General features: G+C 31.5%; 1 protein-coding gene across 2 annotated transcripts in view; it reads left to right on the plus strand.

Annotated features, from left to right (window-relative positions):
- The window catches only part of LOC127720102 (ventricular zone-expressed PH domain-containing protein homolog 1-like), a 28,423-nt gene extending 15,429 nt beyond the window's left edge, over nucleotides 1-12,994 (plus strand). For both annotated transcript variants that reach the window (XM_052226508.1, XM_052226509.1), the window contains 8 exons: nucleotides 3,171-3,353; nucleotides 3,758-3,881; nucleotides 4,645-4,762; nucleotides 6,626-6,765; nucleotides 9,281-9,412; nucleotides 10,318-10,467; nucleotides 11,803-11,907; nucleotides 12,692-12,994. In XM_052226508.1, coding sequence (XP_052082468.1) covers nucleotides 3,171-3,353; nucleotides 3,758-3,881; nucleotides 4,645-4,762; nucleotides 6,626-6,765; nucleotides 9,281-9,412; nucleotides 10,318-10,467; nucleotides 11,803-11,907; nucleotides 12,692-12,994 — 1,255 coding nt within the window. The remainder of the gene's footprint in view (nucleotides 1-3,170; nucleotides 3,354-3,757; nucleotides 3,882-4,644; nucleotides 4,763-6,625; nucleotides 6,766-9,280; nucleotides 9,413-10,317; nucleotides 10,468-11,802; nucleotides 11,908-12,691) is intronic.
- The last annotated feature ends 2,739 nt before the right edge of the window (nucleotides 12,995-15,733 follow it).

Raw genomic sequence — 15,733 nt, forward strand, 5'->3', positions numbered from 1 at the left:
CGATAAAAAATCATCACATTACAAAACATAATGCCACACTCTAATTTTGAAAAAAAGAAAAAAGAAGCGGTTTCCATTTTTTTCCCTTTCTGTTTAAGACATTTGTTTTTTAAAGACTGGTTGAAATGTATTACATGTTTTCACGGAACAGTCTCTTTTTGGGGGGAAACAAATGGAGCTGTAGCAGTATTAAAAGACATAAAATATATTGATAAATTTTGATACATTTACAATATTTTACTATTTTTTTAATTTATATTGTAATCAATTTAATATTTATTGTTTATGCTTTTTTTAAATTTTTATAGTATTTACTAGTCTTTTTTATGTGTTTTTTTTTGTCTCGCCTGCGACAATAGTCGCAGAAAGCGAGACATAGGGATTGCTTTTGCGACGGCGTCAACAATTGTTAAGTTTTCTGCTTAAGTTACTTTGATAGAAACTACTTGTCATAGTCATTGATATTTGATATCAAGTTGTATAACAATCAGTACATATCAGTTTGACGACTATTCAGAGGCCCTGCCCCCTAGGACATGGTCCAGTGACTTTGAATTAATTAGCAAATTTCAATGTTAATTTTTCTGTTTAAGTTAGTTTGATAGGATCTACTTCTACTTGTGATAGATCATTGATATTTTGTATGAAGCCGCATTATTATCAGTACATATCATTTTGACAACTATTTTGAGGCCCTGCCCTCTAGGACATGGTCCAGTAACTTTAAATTAATTAGCATTTTTTCAATGTTAAGTTTACTGCTTAAGTTAGTTTGATAGGATCTACTTGTGATAGTTCAATGCATTTTGTATGAAGTTGCATTACTACAGTACATATCAGTTTGACGACTATACTGAGGCCCTGCCCCCTAGGACATGGTCCAGTTACTTTGAATTAATTAGCAATTTTCAATGTTAACTTTTCTGCTTAAGTTAATTTGATAGGATCTACTTTTACTTGTGATAGATCATTGATATTTTGTATGAAGTCGCACTACTCAGTACATATCAGTTTGACGAATATTTTGAGGCCCTGCCCTCTAGGACATGGTCCAATGACTTTGAATTAATTAGCAATTTTCAATGTTAAGTTTTCTGCTTAAGTTAGTTTGATAGGATCTACTTGTGATAGATCAATGATATTTTGTATAACGTTGCATTACTATCAGTTTGACAACTATTTTGAGGCCCTGCCCTCTAGGACATGGTCCATTGACTGAATTAATAAGCGATGTTGCTTTTCGTCAGATTGTCTTGATCTGAATTTTAGGCTGACAGGCGAGACATATCTCTGTGTCAACAGTTTATTATTACATTATAATAGCTATAGGGGTAGAAATTCATTGCATACATATTTTTAACTGTATTCAATGACAGTTTAGATAGTGTCTTAATCTGAAGGATGTTTGTGATAGTACATGTACAAATTAAAAATAAGAGAAAAATAATTATGAACTGTATTGAATAGTGGGTTAATCTGAAGACTGTTTGTGATCATGTTGATTAAAACTAACTGATTTAAGGAGAAGTAAAATATTTATGAACAGTTGTGAATAACAGTTTAAATAGTGATTAAATCTGAAAGATCTGTAGTATTCACATTTTTAACTTATATTTTAAAACTAATTATTTTTCTTTGGCAGTGCATAAACAAAACTTTTCCCCAACAACACAACTATATTTTTATGTAAATTAAAAAAAACCAGACATTTTGAATACACTTTTCACAAAATATTTCAAATTCTTGTTATTGCTAGTACATGTTTCTTCTAGTACAATTAAAACAATTAATTTCAAATTTTACGAAAAATGCAGAAACATCCTTTTTGCAGGAAAATTCTAGTTTTAAATACTTCTATGTCAAAAACAAGCACACTGTCTAATATATATTTCCCATTAATTTACATTTTATGCACTTTCTAATGAAATATGCATCATTTATGTAATTGCTTTTTTGAATTATAGCAGCAGAAATCTTTAATTTAATTTATGTTGTTTTATTAGGAAGAAAAGTGTGATAATGTGTTTTGTTTGTTGAAAAGGTTGATTTGGTTAATTTTTATTATTTGTAATAACTAAGCATTCTTTTTATATTTTGATTTATTTTTTTCTAAATAAAAGACAATAATTTAATTCAAAGAGTTTATTTATATTTACTTAAAATGTTTTATACATACACTGCATTATAGGATTTGCCAAATGACCAAATCCTTTCTAGTATATGCAGTGAGATTTATTACACTTTTCTTCTCTTTTGCTTGCATTATACACATACTACACAATTATTTATGATCAGACTTTCTTCTGCAGCCACATATTTAGAGAGGTCATCTCCAACATGTTAATAAGATGATGTTAAATTTAAAGAGTGGGTAAAGCGCCGTGTGTTGAAATTTTTCAAGTATCAATATCATAGTAATGAGTAAAGAAAGATACACAGCTACCAAAATAATTGTCTGTATATTTACCTATAAAATGACACTTACCCATTCAACACACTGTCTTGCTCCATTCTGAGTACATGAGATTCCTCAGGTGTCTACAAAAGTCGCAGAATGCAAGACATAAGGATTACTATCGGTGGCGGCATAAACTTTTTGTATAAAGCTTTAAATTTCAAGAAGTAAGAGACCTGGATTTCAAAACTTGTATACAGATGGGTTACATTAACAAGTTTTAGACATTGACCTCATTTCATGGATCAGTGATGAGGTTAAGTTTTTATGGTCAAGTCTATATCTCATATGCAATAAGCCTTAGGTCTACTATATTTGGTGTACATAAAGATTGTAAGATGTACATGTCTGTTTGGAAGGTTTCATTTAACCTTGACCTCATTTTCATGTATCATTGGTTAATGTTATGTTTTCATGGTTAATTTTGTGTCTCAGATACTATTTGCAATAGGTTAACTATATTTGGTGTTTGGAATGATTGGAAGGTGAACATGTCTGTCTGGCAGAGATCATCAGACCTTGACCTCATTTTCATGGTTAATTGGTCAAAGTTTAGTTTTCTTGGTTAGGTCTGTTTCTCAGATACTAAAGGTAACATGTTCGTCTGACGGTGTTAATCTGACCTCTACTTCATGTTTGTCATGGATAAATAAACCATAACCCTTCTTTTTTAATTAAATACATATAAGGTTACAAAATATATTCTCTCCCTTAGCTCATCTCCTCCACAAGAGAAGGAAACCAGATCAGTATCCAGTCAAACAGAAGGTCAGGTGACTGTGATTACTGTTGGTAATCCCCACAATGCAGCATATCCTAGTGGTGCAGTATCTGTCAGACATACGGCTATGTCACAAAGTACAATCTCAAGTCAACAGAGCATTCCTAAATCTCTCAGGTATTTATTTATTTATTTATTTATTTACCATCTAAAAATGATTTAATGGCACTTGTATTTGACATTGTCTTAGAAATAAAGACTATATAATTTTGTTTTCTCATGGAAATTAAATGGCTGAAACAGCCTTTTTCTTGTTATCTTTGCAGTCAGTGGTGTAGTTTTCAGAGTTCTCTATTCCTGTAGTACATTTTTTTATCAACTTATAATCCTTTTAATCCATGATATTTTACACTACAAAACTATTGAAGCATGGCTTGAAAGATTCATGCAAAATTCTAGAAATAGCAATCCAACAACTTAATGTTTGGTTTACATCAATGAGAAATCAGCTCCTTTATTGACATATTATATGTTATTCATGTATAATTCAATGCAGTGTAATTTATCTTTTTATTTTACAGAAATAGTAGCTCTAATACCAGACATGAGAGACCAGTGAGTCCGGCATCAACAATTTTGTCAGACAGACTGTCACTTGGGAGCCTTCTGACTGTTGGTAGTACACAGACTGGGCCTCCTTTGCTAGTAAGTATTGTGGCTGTAGGTATTAAAAAGACTTGGCCTCCTCTCCCAGTAAGTGGTTTGGCTGTTGGTAAAGAAAAAAGGTTTTGATATTCAGTGAGTTTCATCTGCTGTTAAGTATTGAATTGGATTCTAGAGCCTACTTATTATTTGAAACAAAGAGATCTGCCATCTTTCCCAATAAATGGGTAATTTACCCATCAAGATTTGTTGAGTGTTGACCTGACTCTTGAAAACCTCAGAACAGGCACTCAAAGGAGTTAAAATAACAAAGAATAAATGGGGAATGTGTCCATGGGACACAGATGATGCCCCCACTTGCATATCATATAAAGTTATAAAGGTACATAACTGAAGATCGGTAAAAGTGACACTACCCAAATTTGTACTTGCTCTGAGTTTTGTGGTAATAAGTATTGTATATAAGTTTCATAACATTTGGTTGAGGCAAACTAAAGTAAGAGAACGGACACCAACTTTGGGATGTACAGGCGGACAAGGGTAAAACTTAATGCCCCCTCCGCTACGGCGGGGGCATAATTACATATTTACTCATTCAAAACCATAGTTTATTTTATTAAAAACACTAGTGACATGAGTGAGAGAGAGATGCATTAGGTCCATTTATGCTTAAAACATCCCATGGAGATGTTGAGAAGTTGAAAGGTATAAAAGAATCATACTAAGGGTGGAGTGTTTATTACACAGATTCATACTCTCAAAGTGTTGGTTTGTACACTAAACCATTGTTTAAACTTTGTTTCAGGCTGAGCCAATCAGAGATGGGATACAACATTTCTGTGAGAAACACATGACATCCATTAGGAATTTCATCTGTCAGTTTTCTGCCAGGATTCCTATACCAGCCAAGTGTGGGATTATAAGTATGTGTCATTGATTTGTATACTGTACTCATTAATTTTCATTGAAACCTTAATTATACCCTCTTTTTAGGATGCAGTCATATTTTGTCTGGTGAGTCTTACAATGAAATAAAATTACCGTTACTTCCTGTTTGACAAAAGTTTGAAATTTTACTTTAACCACTGAACATGAATTTTTTTAAATTGTTCTTAGCCTATATGAATAAGGATATATTTCCGTCTGTCTATGATTTTCGTAGAGAAATATTAGACTAAAGATATTATTTTCACCAAAATAACCAATATGTGTATTGAAGATGATTATCATATAAGAATAATGAGATGTTGTATTGTATGGCTGCCTATTAGACAACTATCCAACAAAGACTAGTAATGAAAAGGATGTACCTAAGATAAACAACTACAGGTCACTGTATGACCTTCAACAATGAGCAAAAACCATATAGCTATCAAATGTCCCAGATAACAAATTGTGAAACAATCCAACAGATTAAACTAATGGCCTGATTTATGCTAATACATGTAAAATAAAACAAATAATTATAACAATTATGACAGATGCTAACCAGGGCTTCCAAAATTATTTTTAGCCAGCCGGACATTTTATATATTATCCCGATTTTAATCCCTTAAGACTAAATAAACAAAAGGCAATTATGGTAATCAGTTGCCAAATTGGCCATCCCAATGATTGACATTAAAAAAAACGATATTAAACTTTCTTTGATTCAAATTCGAAGTTCTGACGTAAACTGTTAAATTGGCAGTGCATCATTCGAAGTGTGCAACATCAGCATACTTATATCTGCCTTAGACTCTTTATTTGTGCAAAATATTGTCAAAAATTTTACTTTCGTTTTTATACCGGATGTTATCTTGACAATGGTAAAACATGGACCAGAGACGGATACGTAAATTCTGTGTACGTTTGCAAAGCGTGAATGAGTGGAAGTAGCTCTTTCTACGTTATATCTTCAAGAAAATATTTGAAATAAACGTGAGATAAAGGTATCAATGACAATTTAAGCATTTTTTGAAGAAATTAGGATGCATTATTAAATTTCACACCTGCGCACATGCGCACACGTGTACTAGTTCAAACAACGGTTATGACGATTTTTCATTTTCACCTTTTTTAATTTTTTTATCAAATCTTATTTGTAAACGTATTTCTAATAATTTAAATCTTTTTGACTAAATTAATTAGATGCAAACTGCTGAAATGTAAGAAAATAACTTTGAATAGACCGATCAATGTCCGGTTCAAAATTGTTTACCTGTCACCTGAACAGGTAAATTTCAGCTGTTTGACAACTAATTAGCCTTGATTAAAATGAGAAGGTATTAAAGTAGGGGTTGTTTTGATAGTACTTAATGATCATGTCACTTTTATGACCGGAAATGTGTGGCTGTTAAAGCCAAAACGTTGGGTCAAAAAGATCGCGAATTATGTTAAAATGACCGTCTCTTAAAGCCTTGAAAACTAAAAAGTAGATGACCGTTTCATGCTTTGCTCAGCCGGACTTTTACCGGACATTATACAAATGTCCGGCATATATGACCGTTTTGGAAGCCTTGATGCTAACATCATATGTTCATATTACTCCTAATGGAAGAGGGTGTAGATGGGGGTTTACAGAATAGAAAATAATGGGCAAAAAACATACAGAATAAAGAAAAATGGCCAAAAAAATCAAGAATAGAGAATAATGGGCAAAAAGTATAAAGAATAGAGAAAAATTACCTAAAAAATTAAAGAATACAGAAATGAAGGACCCCCATCCAGACCCTCATGGAATATAAGTGACTATGTTTCTCTTATTTTAATATCTTGCAAATCAAAACAATATTTTTGTTTTGTAGATGGGAGACACAGGCAGTATATCCGTTTATTTTTCCTGTGTGGAGATCAGAAAGAAAGATGTATATATGGCAACAGTTATTTTACTTTGGATACCAAAGTTCCTAAAACTTGGATTCATCTCATGTTTTTAGCAATACAGGTAAAATGTATTTTCTTAATCTTAGCCAATTTATACTTTAGCAAAGGCCAGGTGAGCTTTTCTCATCACTTGGCAACTGTTGTCCGTTGTCGTTGTCCATTGTTAACTTTTACAAAAATCTTCTCCTCTAAAACTACTGGACTAATTTAACCAAACTTGGCCACAATCATCATTAGGGTATCTAGTTTAAAGAAATTTGTCTGATGACCCCGCCTGCCTACCAACATGGCAAAAAAATAGAACATAGGGTAAAATGCAAGTTTTGTCTATTATCTTGAAAACCACTATGAATAGAGAAAATCTAACAGGGTCAAAAATTTTCAGAATGATGAGATCTACATATTGACTATTTACTTCAAACTGTCAAAAGACTTCTTATATGAGTTATTGACCTTAAATGACAAATTTTACTGATTTTTGTCTTGCCTTGACGGAGTCAAAGAGCGAGCCTTAGATATGCTGTTTCCAGAGGCGGCGGCGTCAACAATGTATTAGTTTGTGATTAGGTCTAGTTTATGGTGAACCACTAGTGATAGGTCAATGATATTTGGTATGCAGTTGTATTAGCATTAACACATTTCCATGGAGATTATTTGGCCCTGCCCCCTCAGTCCTGGTCTATTGACTTTGAAAATTTTGCTTAGTTTTCATGTATTAGTTTGTGATTAGGTCAGTTTATGGGGAACCACTAGTGGTAGGTCAACAATATTTGTTATGCAGTTGTATAAGCATTGGCATATCTCATTTCCATGGAGATTATTTGGCTCTGCCCCCTTAGTCATGGTCTATTGACTTTGAAAATTTTGCTTAGTTTACATGTATTAGTTTGTGATTAGGTCAGTTCAAGGGGAACCATTAGTGGTAGGCCAATGTTAATTGGTATTCAGTTGTATAAGCATTAGCACATCTCATTTCCATGGAGAATATTTGCCCCCCCCCCCCCCCCCCCCCCCCCCCCTCAGTCATGGTCTATTGACTCTGAAACTTTTGCTTAGTTTACATGTATTAGTTTGTTATTAGATCAGTTTAGATGAACTGCTAATGTTAAGTCAATGATATTTAATTTATATGCAAATTTATTGGCATTTGCAAGTATCGTTTCCATGGATATTTTATAGCCCCACCCCCTCATCATGGTTCATTGACTTTGAAACTTTTACATAGTTTACAAGTTAATGTTTGTGGTTATGTTTAGTATAAAAAAGAAGATGTGGTATGATTGCCAATGAGACAACTCTCCACAAGAGACCAAATGACCAGGTTGTTTAAAGGGAACGACTTATAATAAGTCAATGGTATTTGGTATGCAGTTGTACTAGCATTGGCACATCTTATTTTCATGGATATTTTTTAGCCATGTACCTTCAGTCATGGTTCATCGACTTTGAATATTTGCATAACTTACATGTTAAAGTATTGCTATTTTAATTTCAACATTTGCATTATCAAAATTACAAAAAAGCGAGACATATCTCTATGATAATAGTTTATTTTCATGTTTGCCTTATATCTGAAAAACTATAATAGATGGGAGAAACTTTATATACGAAGAATGATCAACAAGACAAGATCTACAAATAAGTCCACATGGTCGAAATCATCAGACGACTCCTTATTGGAGTTATTGCCCTTTAAAGACGATTTTTAGCAATTTTTTGCGTTTTTGCCTAATATTTGAAAAACTATTATAGATAGAAAGATAGAAACTTAAATAAGTAAAAGTGATCAGCAAGACAAGATCTACAAATAAGTTAATAGTCTTGAAATCGACTGACTACCCCTAATTGGAGTTATTGCCCTTTGATAATGATTTTTCCATTTATTTGCATTTTTACCTAATATTTGAAAAACTATTAGATAGATTGAAACATAATTAAGTAAAAATGATCTGCAAGACTTGATCTACAAAAAAGTCAAATAGTGGAAATCATCAGTGGACCACTTGTAGGAGTACTTGCTCTTTAGTGACTAATTTTACCAATAGTTTACGTTTTTGCCTACTATCTTGAAAACTATGAAAGATAGATAGATACTTTAAATAGCAAAAATGATCAGCAAGACAAGATCTACAAATAAGTAAAATTTTGCCCAAAATTGTTGGTTTACTCTTTATAGGAGTGATTGCTTTAGGTGATAATTTTTTTACCTTTTTTTTGTGTTTTGGGCAAAAACTAAAGAAAATAGAGAGAAACTGTCAACAGAAAAAATTATCAGCAATACAAGATTAACAAAAAGAAAAGATTTTTTTCATGAATTCTATTCGAGTCCAAAATGTTGGAGAGTCCTTTATTGACGATGCTCATAGACCTAGGTGAGCGACATAGGCTCTTTAGAGCCTCTAGTTTTTTATAACCAACAAGAAAATTTGCGAAAGTTAAATGCTTGAAATAATTTGATGGTTTACAGTATTACTGACTACATGTATGCTAGATACTCACTAGATCTTTATGAGTAACTTACTGGATTTTACTAGCTATTGACCTGATTTAACTTGTAAGATTCAACATTTTTTCAGGCACAGTCAACCTCAGCATTAAGTCAGAATGATCCCAGTATTAGTTCATTAAAGACATGTTTAGAAGCAATCTCAGAGAAAGGACAGAATATATTCCTCACCATTGTAACATCATCATTTCCATCAGCCAAGGTAACGTCAACCTCTTTAAAATTGATGGTAGAAAAATCAACAAAATCATTTTCTTGCTTTTTGGTGATTTTCGGTTATTTTACACTTTCATTTTTATATGCCCGTTTACAGGACGTATTATGGTAAACTGTTGTTAGTCCGTCCATCCGTCGTCAACATGTCGGACAATAACTCAAAAATGCTTTAACCAAATTTTATGAAACTTTGGTGAATTGTTTATTTCTATTGACGTAAGCTCTCTTTCGATTTTTATAAATTTTTGAATCTACATTTCTAAGTTATGGGATTTTATTCATCAAAAAGGGGGGATTTGTCAGTTTTCGGACAATTCATTTTTTTTTCTAGACTCTTATCTTCCATCAATATCAAATTTATGTGCAGAAATGTTTTTGTGATTTAATGTTTTTTGGGTAATTAGTGAAAAATTAAACACTTTGGAAAATATTTCCAGTTTACAGTATTTTTTATGGCAGAGGAACATTGGTAGCATTTGTGAGAAGCCAGTGTATGCTTTAAATATTTTTTTCATTAGATGAAAGAGTAATTTCTATATCCAAGAAGGAAAAGTTCCTAAAGTCTTAAATTCTGAATATACTGTGTAGTAAATTAGTTTACAGTAACTTGATTGTAAGTGTTGGTCTCCACCTATTGCAGTTCATTCAAAATTCTGACCAATTTGCAATTTGTTTCATCAAACCAAACTGTTCAACTGATCAGGATTTTTATCCAGCTGCCGTAGAAGGACCATAGTCAAGTCATCAAAGTGCAAAGTGATAAATTAAAGCGTTCTCAACCAATAAATTATATAATCCCTCAAGCAGAGCTCCCGAGATTATATTGGTATCTAGGTATGATACAGATGTGATATTGAAAAAGCCATAAAATATTCTCTTTACTGTTTACAGGATCAAGATTTGTTGATACAAGAACTTAACAGAATCAGATTCTTTGATGTGTTTGAGTTTAATGCAGCAAAGAAACATTGGGCTTGTTTTGTGTGCAATCATCCAGAAAAAGTGGGAGATCTTTTACAGAATGGTGTCCCTGTTATAGCTGTAAGTATAGTTTTAGACAGTGTCTTAGTTGGTTAGTCTTTCAAAGGTGAAGGTAGGATAAGGCCCCCTGAATTTTGAAATAAATAATATTATAAATCTTCCAAATATACTTCAGCTGTTCCTAAGACATAAGACTGTCAATAATCAGTATTTGTATTTTTTAATTTTGTATTCTGGCTTCCAACTCTTTTTATATGGTGTATACTGCAGAAATGGTCAAAATAGCCCCACTGTTATATCTTATCAATGATATTTAGATATGAACCAAGGCTTCACCCAAAAAGATATTTTGCCACAAGATGTATTTTACAAAGATGTATTTATTTTGCCACAAGATGTATTTTACAAAGATGTATTTATTTTGCCACAAGATGTATTTTACAAAGATGTATTACCAATGTTATTTCAACTGATCGGGTGGAGCTTACATTTCAATTTGCATAAGGACAGTCTATTTGAAGATGTGTGCAATAAGGATGATTGCCGTTATATAAACAAGTACTGAGTGTATGATATGGGACGAATAGAGTTTAAAACTTATAGCATAAAAACATGGTTTAGAACGGAAGTTATTCTGATAATTCTCGTGGTGATTTATTTGCATTTGTTACTTAAACCCTTTAATTTCTTTTTGTTACATTTAATATGCATCAAGTAAAATCTTAAAGGAAAATCTTTAAAAGAAAATTCTTGTTGTTGTTCAATATAGGAAATCAATAAGGTCGAAAAACCATTTGCAACTTATGCCCCTGCCCTCTCCCCACCCTAACAGAAAAAAAATTATTCCGTATAAAAGGAAGAAATAAACTATATCAAAACGTTATTGAATTACAACATATGCATATTTTGCAATTGCCATCGTCATAGTTATACGTTCATATCCACAATTTCCAAAATGTGACAATTATTACATGTTTTTAAACTCCGTTTTACAAGAAAGTCAACGGCTGTGTCTCACTATTTACTTTGCGAATACACACATAGTGTTTACATATTCTATCCAGGTCAATGACGATAACTGGACACTTCATTGATGAGTTTATCACAAAACACCTATAGATGGACTGGTCTATGATAAGCACATTATTATGAACAAGTTGGAAAATTTTAAGACTTAATGACCCATCAAAAAATTTACCCAACAAAACATTCATATGTTCAACATAGAATAAAGAAAAAACTGACTTGATTGATGTTGATTTGGATGTTTCTTTCCACATTGATAAAATGCTTTTCTGTGTCATGACATTAAACCTCTTACCTGAGTGACATTTTGATTGGTACCTTTATTTTATAATTTGTTTACATATTGCTACGGCTAACTATCATTTTCAGGGTCAGTTAAAAGAAAAGAAAGGAAAATGGAAATTTCTGAAAAGATGGAAAACAAGATATTTCACATTGTCCGGAGCTCACATGACCTATAACAAAAGTGACCATGTAAGTTTGTATATTTTGTATCAATTTGTAGTGATTGCCAATGAGACAACTTTCCATCAGAGACCAAATGGCGTAAAATTAGCAACTAAAGGTCATCCTTATGGCCTTCAACAATCAGTTTGATTTACTAACATAAAATTACCAATATAATGCATCAAAAATAATATTTAAAAAATATCTATACACAAGTGAAAAATATAACCGCACCTACCACACCTACCACTAACAACTTATTCCTCAGAAAAAAAAATTAAAAAGACAAACAACAACAAAGAAGACAGGGACCACCCTGACTTAGTACAGGCACAAATATTACAGTAGCAAATATTTTTTTGCAGTTACAGCATTGTCTAATAATAAAAAAAGTTATTTTATCATTTTTGTAATCAAGTTATACCATATTCCTTAAATTGAATACTGTAAATTCAGAAATTATTTTATAACATTTTATTAATGTGAATAATGCGACTTGGTGATTATTGCAATAATAAGAACTCACATTCTTATATCTTATACACATATCTGTCTGCAGATTTTCTTTAAATCGCAATAACAAATCTATCATTTTTGTCCATTCTTCGAAAAATCGCAAAAATAAGTGCACGCAATAATTTCTGAATTTATAGTACTAGGTTTTATTATCTCAGCTTGTAAAATTTTGTGTAGTACAAATATGCTGATTTGCAGCATTAAATCTTGTAATTTGCATGTTGTAATTTATGAATTACTCTTTATAAACAAAGTGTGTAATTAGATCTTCCATATATTATTGCATAATTTGTAGAGAAAAGAGACTTTGCCTGTCAGCAAAATACAAAGTGTAAAAGCAGTAAGGAAAGGTATACGTGACATTCCGAAAGCATTTGAAATTTTTACTGGTGATGAGACATACACCTTCAAAGCTAAAGGCCAACAGAACATTGAACAATGGGTCCAATGTCTACACATTGCTGTAGCCCAGGTCCAGAACAAAGATGATGAGAAAAAGAGCACAAAGATGGTACCGATGCCCAGTCATGTGAATCCACTAAATCAAGAAAATGTTGTGATTGAACGACCTAGATCTGTAATGGATACAAAATTATAGCAATGAAATATAGTTCCATATAAATATCATCTGAATTAAGTTTTCAAAACCTTTCTTCTATGCCTCAACACATGAATGGGATAATTCAAAGGTTCTGGAATGAATCTGTACAAAAAATATTTTGTTCCATCAGTTGTAAAATCTTCCTGCAGGTATTTCCGCCATATGTCACAATGCTGTACAAATCACTGTTGTATCAGTTTTGAAAAACAATTTTTTTATTCATTTTTCCATAGAAGTCATCATTACACTTGTACTCTGACAGCAGCAATAGAAAATTAGACACATGGTTCTGTGGAACCCTTTACAAGTTTTTTGGGACTAATATTTGGGTGTAGAAAAATATTTCAATATTTTATCCACGAGATCTGCCTATTATTAGCAGCATTGTAAAGCAAGGGATTATGTTTTGAGGCATTATTATTTACTCTTTGCTACTGAATTAATATGCCCTTGAACTGTGTGTAGCAAAATCTTAAAGCATTGTTAAATGAATATACATTATAACAACTATTCACAATTTGATTTTGGACATTGAGGTTGATATTTGATTTTTATATGGAACTATGGTTTTTAAGATGACAATGTTTTGCTTTTTATAATCTGTAAATTCAAAAATTATTGCGTGCATTTATTATTGTGGTTTTGTCATTTTAGACCAAAATGTGATTATTATTTTTGCCATACTGAGAAAAATCCTGCTTCATTCGTATAAAAATATCCAAAATGAGAGTTTAAATTATTGAGATTACAACCCTGTCACATTTTTCGCAATAATTTCCGAATTTACAGTAAATGTATCAGTTGTTTCAACATTCCATATCTTTCTTCTAATGATATACTGTAAATTGTAAAAAGTATGCAATGTTTTTATTATTGGGAAAATTTAGAAAAATCAAAACTTACTTTTTAAATTTTGAAAGCATTATTGGTATATGGTATTTCTTAAAATAGCATTAACTACTCTCACATTTTTGTCCAATGTTCAACCATCTCAATAATAAAGACTAAAATTTCTGAATTTACAGTTATCAGTATTCTAATACTAATTGCATTATCAGCATTATAATATCATCATGTATTTTATTTAATCATAATATCATATAAATTAAGATACATATCTGAAATGTTGTAGTTACATAATTGATGTGTTAACCTATTTACAGCATAAATCATTTATGTGTTAACCTGTTTACTGCATAAATCATTGATGCGTTAACCTGGTTACAGTATAAATCATTGATGTGTTAACCTGTTTACAGCATAAAATATTGATGTGTTTACCTGTTTACAGCATAAATCATTGATGTGTTAACCTGTTTACAGCATAAATCATTGATGTGTTTACCTGTTTTTAGCATAAATCATTGATGTGTTAATCTATTTTCATGCAAGTGATCAATTTTATATCAGTATGTAATAGTCTAAATCTGACAACTTGCAGGCAAATAGATTGATACATGAATGTTTTATGCTGTACAGTGGTTTCATATTTTACATATCTAATATAAAAAAAGGAGATGTGGTATGTTTGCTTTTGAATAAAAGATAGGTCTTAGAAAATGTTATTTTGATAGAGCTCTACAAATTCCTGTATAAAGACATTTTTTCTGTTCGTAAAAGGTTAAACTTTTTCTACTTGAATATAATCACCCTCAGGGTAAACAATGTTCTAAAACTGATTCTCTTATTAAACTTTTTGTTGTTTTATAATACCAAACTAACATTGCAGACACTTTTTAGAGCTAATTTCCTTAATTAGAATTGACATCTGCAAACAATATAAAATAGGCAGAGTTAAACCTGTATACAATATACTTAAATTTGAATAGATGTTATCCTGGAGGTTAGGAACACCAAATTGTACATGTAAACTTTACAAGACAATATTAGTAAGGTTTAACTCCACCCAATTTTTATTGTATGCAGATGTCAATCTTAATTACAATGCTTGAGCAGACATTTTTTACAAACAGAGCAAGCAAGCCAACCAAAATCTTAATCTACAAGCATAAGAAATTAGCTCTAAAGAAGCGCATGCCTTACTGTAGTAACAGATTGTCAAAACACTTGTGTCAGAAAACTATTTTGTGTTAAAGAAACCCTTAATTGTACAAGGGTCGACTCTTTCTGTAAAAATTTGATGGCCCTGAAAGGGCTGTGTGTGAAGGCTATCCTTTGCACTAGATGAAATTCCAAATCCTGTTTCTTCGTCACTCACTGGACTTCTTACGTGGTGGTTCCATTAGTAGTGTCTTTTTGTTGGGAGACAATTCATGTACAAATTAAGAGGCTCAAAATGTTATTCACCGGTGAATAATAGTATTATCATTGCATATTGTTACTTTTGCTTTTCCTTGCATTTAAACAAAAACTAACCCAATTATTTCATGTCACAAGATAATGTTTTACCTAATAAAACTGTGTAATGTAGATGTAAGATGGGATAATATGAGAGGTTTGACCTTCTTAGAGCTTGTTATAACAGTTTTGAAATTACTATTTTCTTGATATTTTGTGTTTTAATGAATGAAAATTAAAATTTATGAATAAGAAATTAATGTTGGATTGTGCAAAAAAAATGTGCTTTTAATATTATTTGTACATAGTTTTTCACGTATACAGAAATATATATATATATAATTTTGTGCCAATTAATATCATTCTACAATTTTTACTCTTTTGCCTTTTTACATGCATTCCTGTTATTTTGTCTTGTTTAACTGTTTAAAAAATCTG

This window comes from Mytilus californianus, unplaced genomic scaffold (genome assembly GCF_021869535.1).
Source record: "Mytilus californianus isolate M0D057914Y unplaced genomic scaffold, xbMytCali1.0.p SCAF_11, whole genome shotgun sequence".
Lineage (NCBI taxonomy): Eukaryota > Metazoa > Mollusca > Bivalvia > Mytilida > Mytilidae > Mytilus > Mytilus californianus.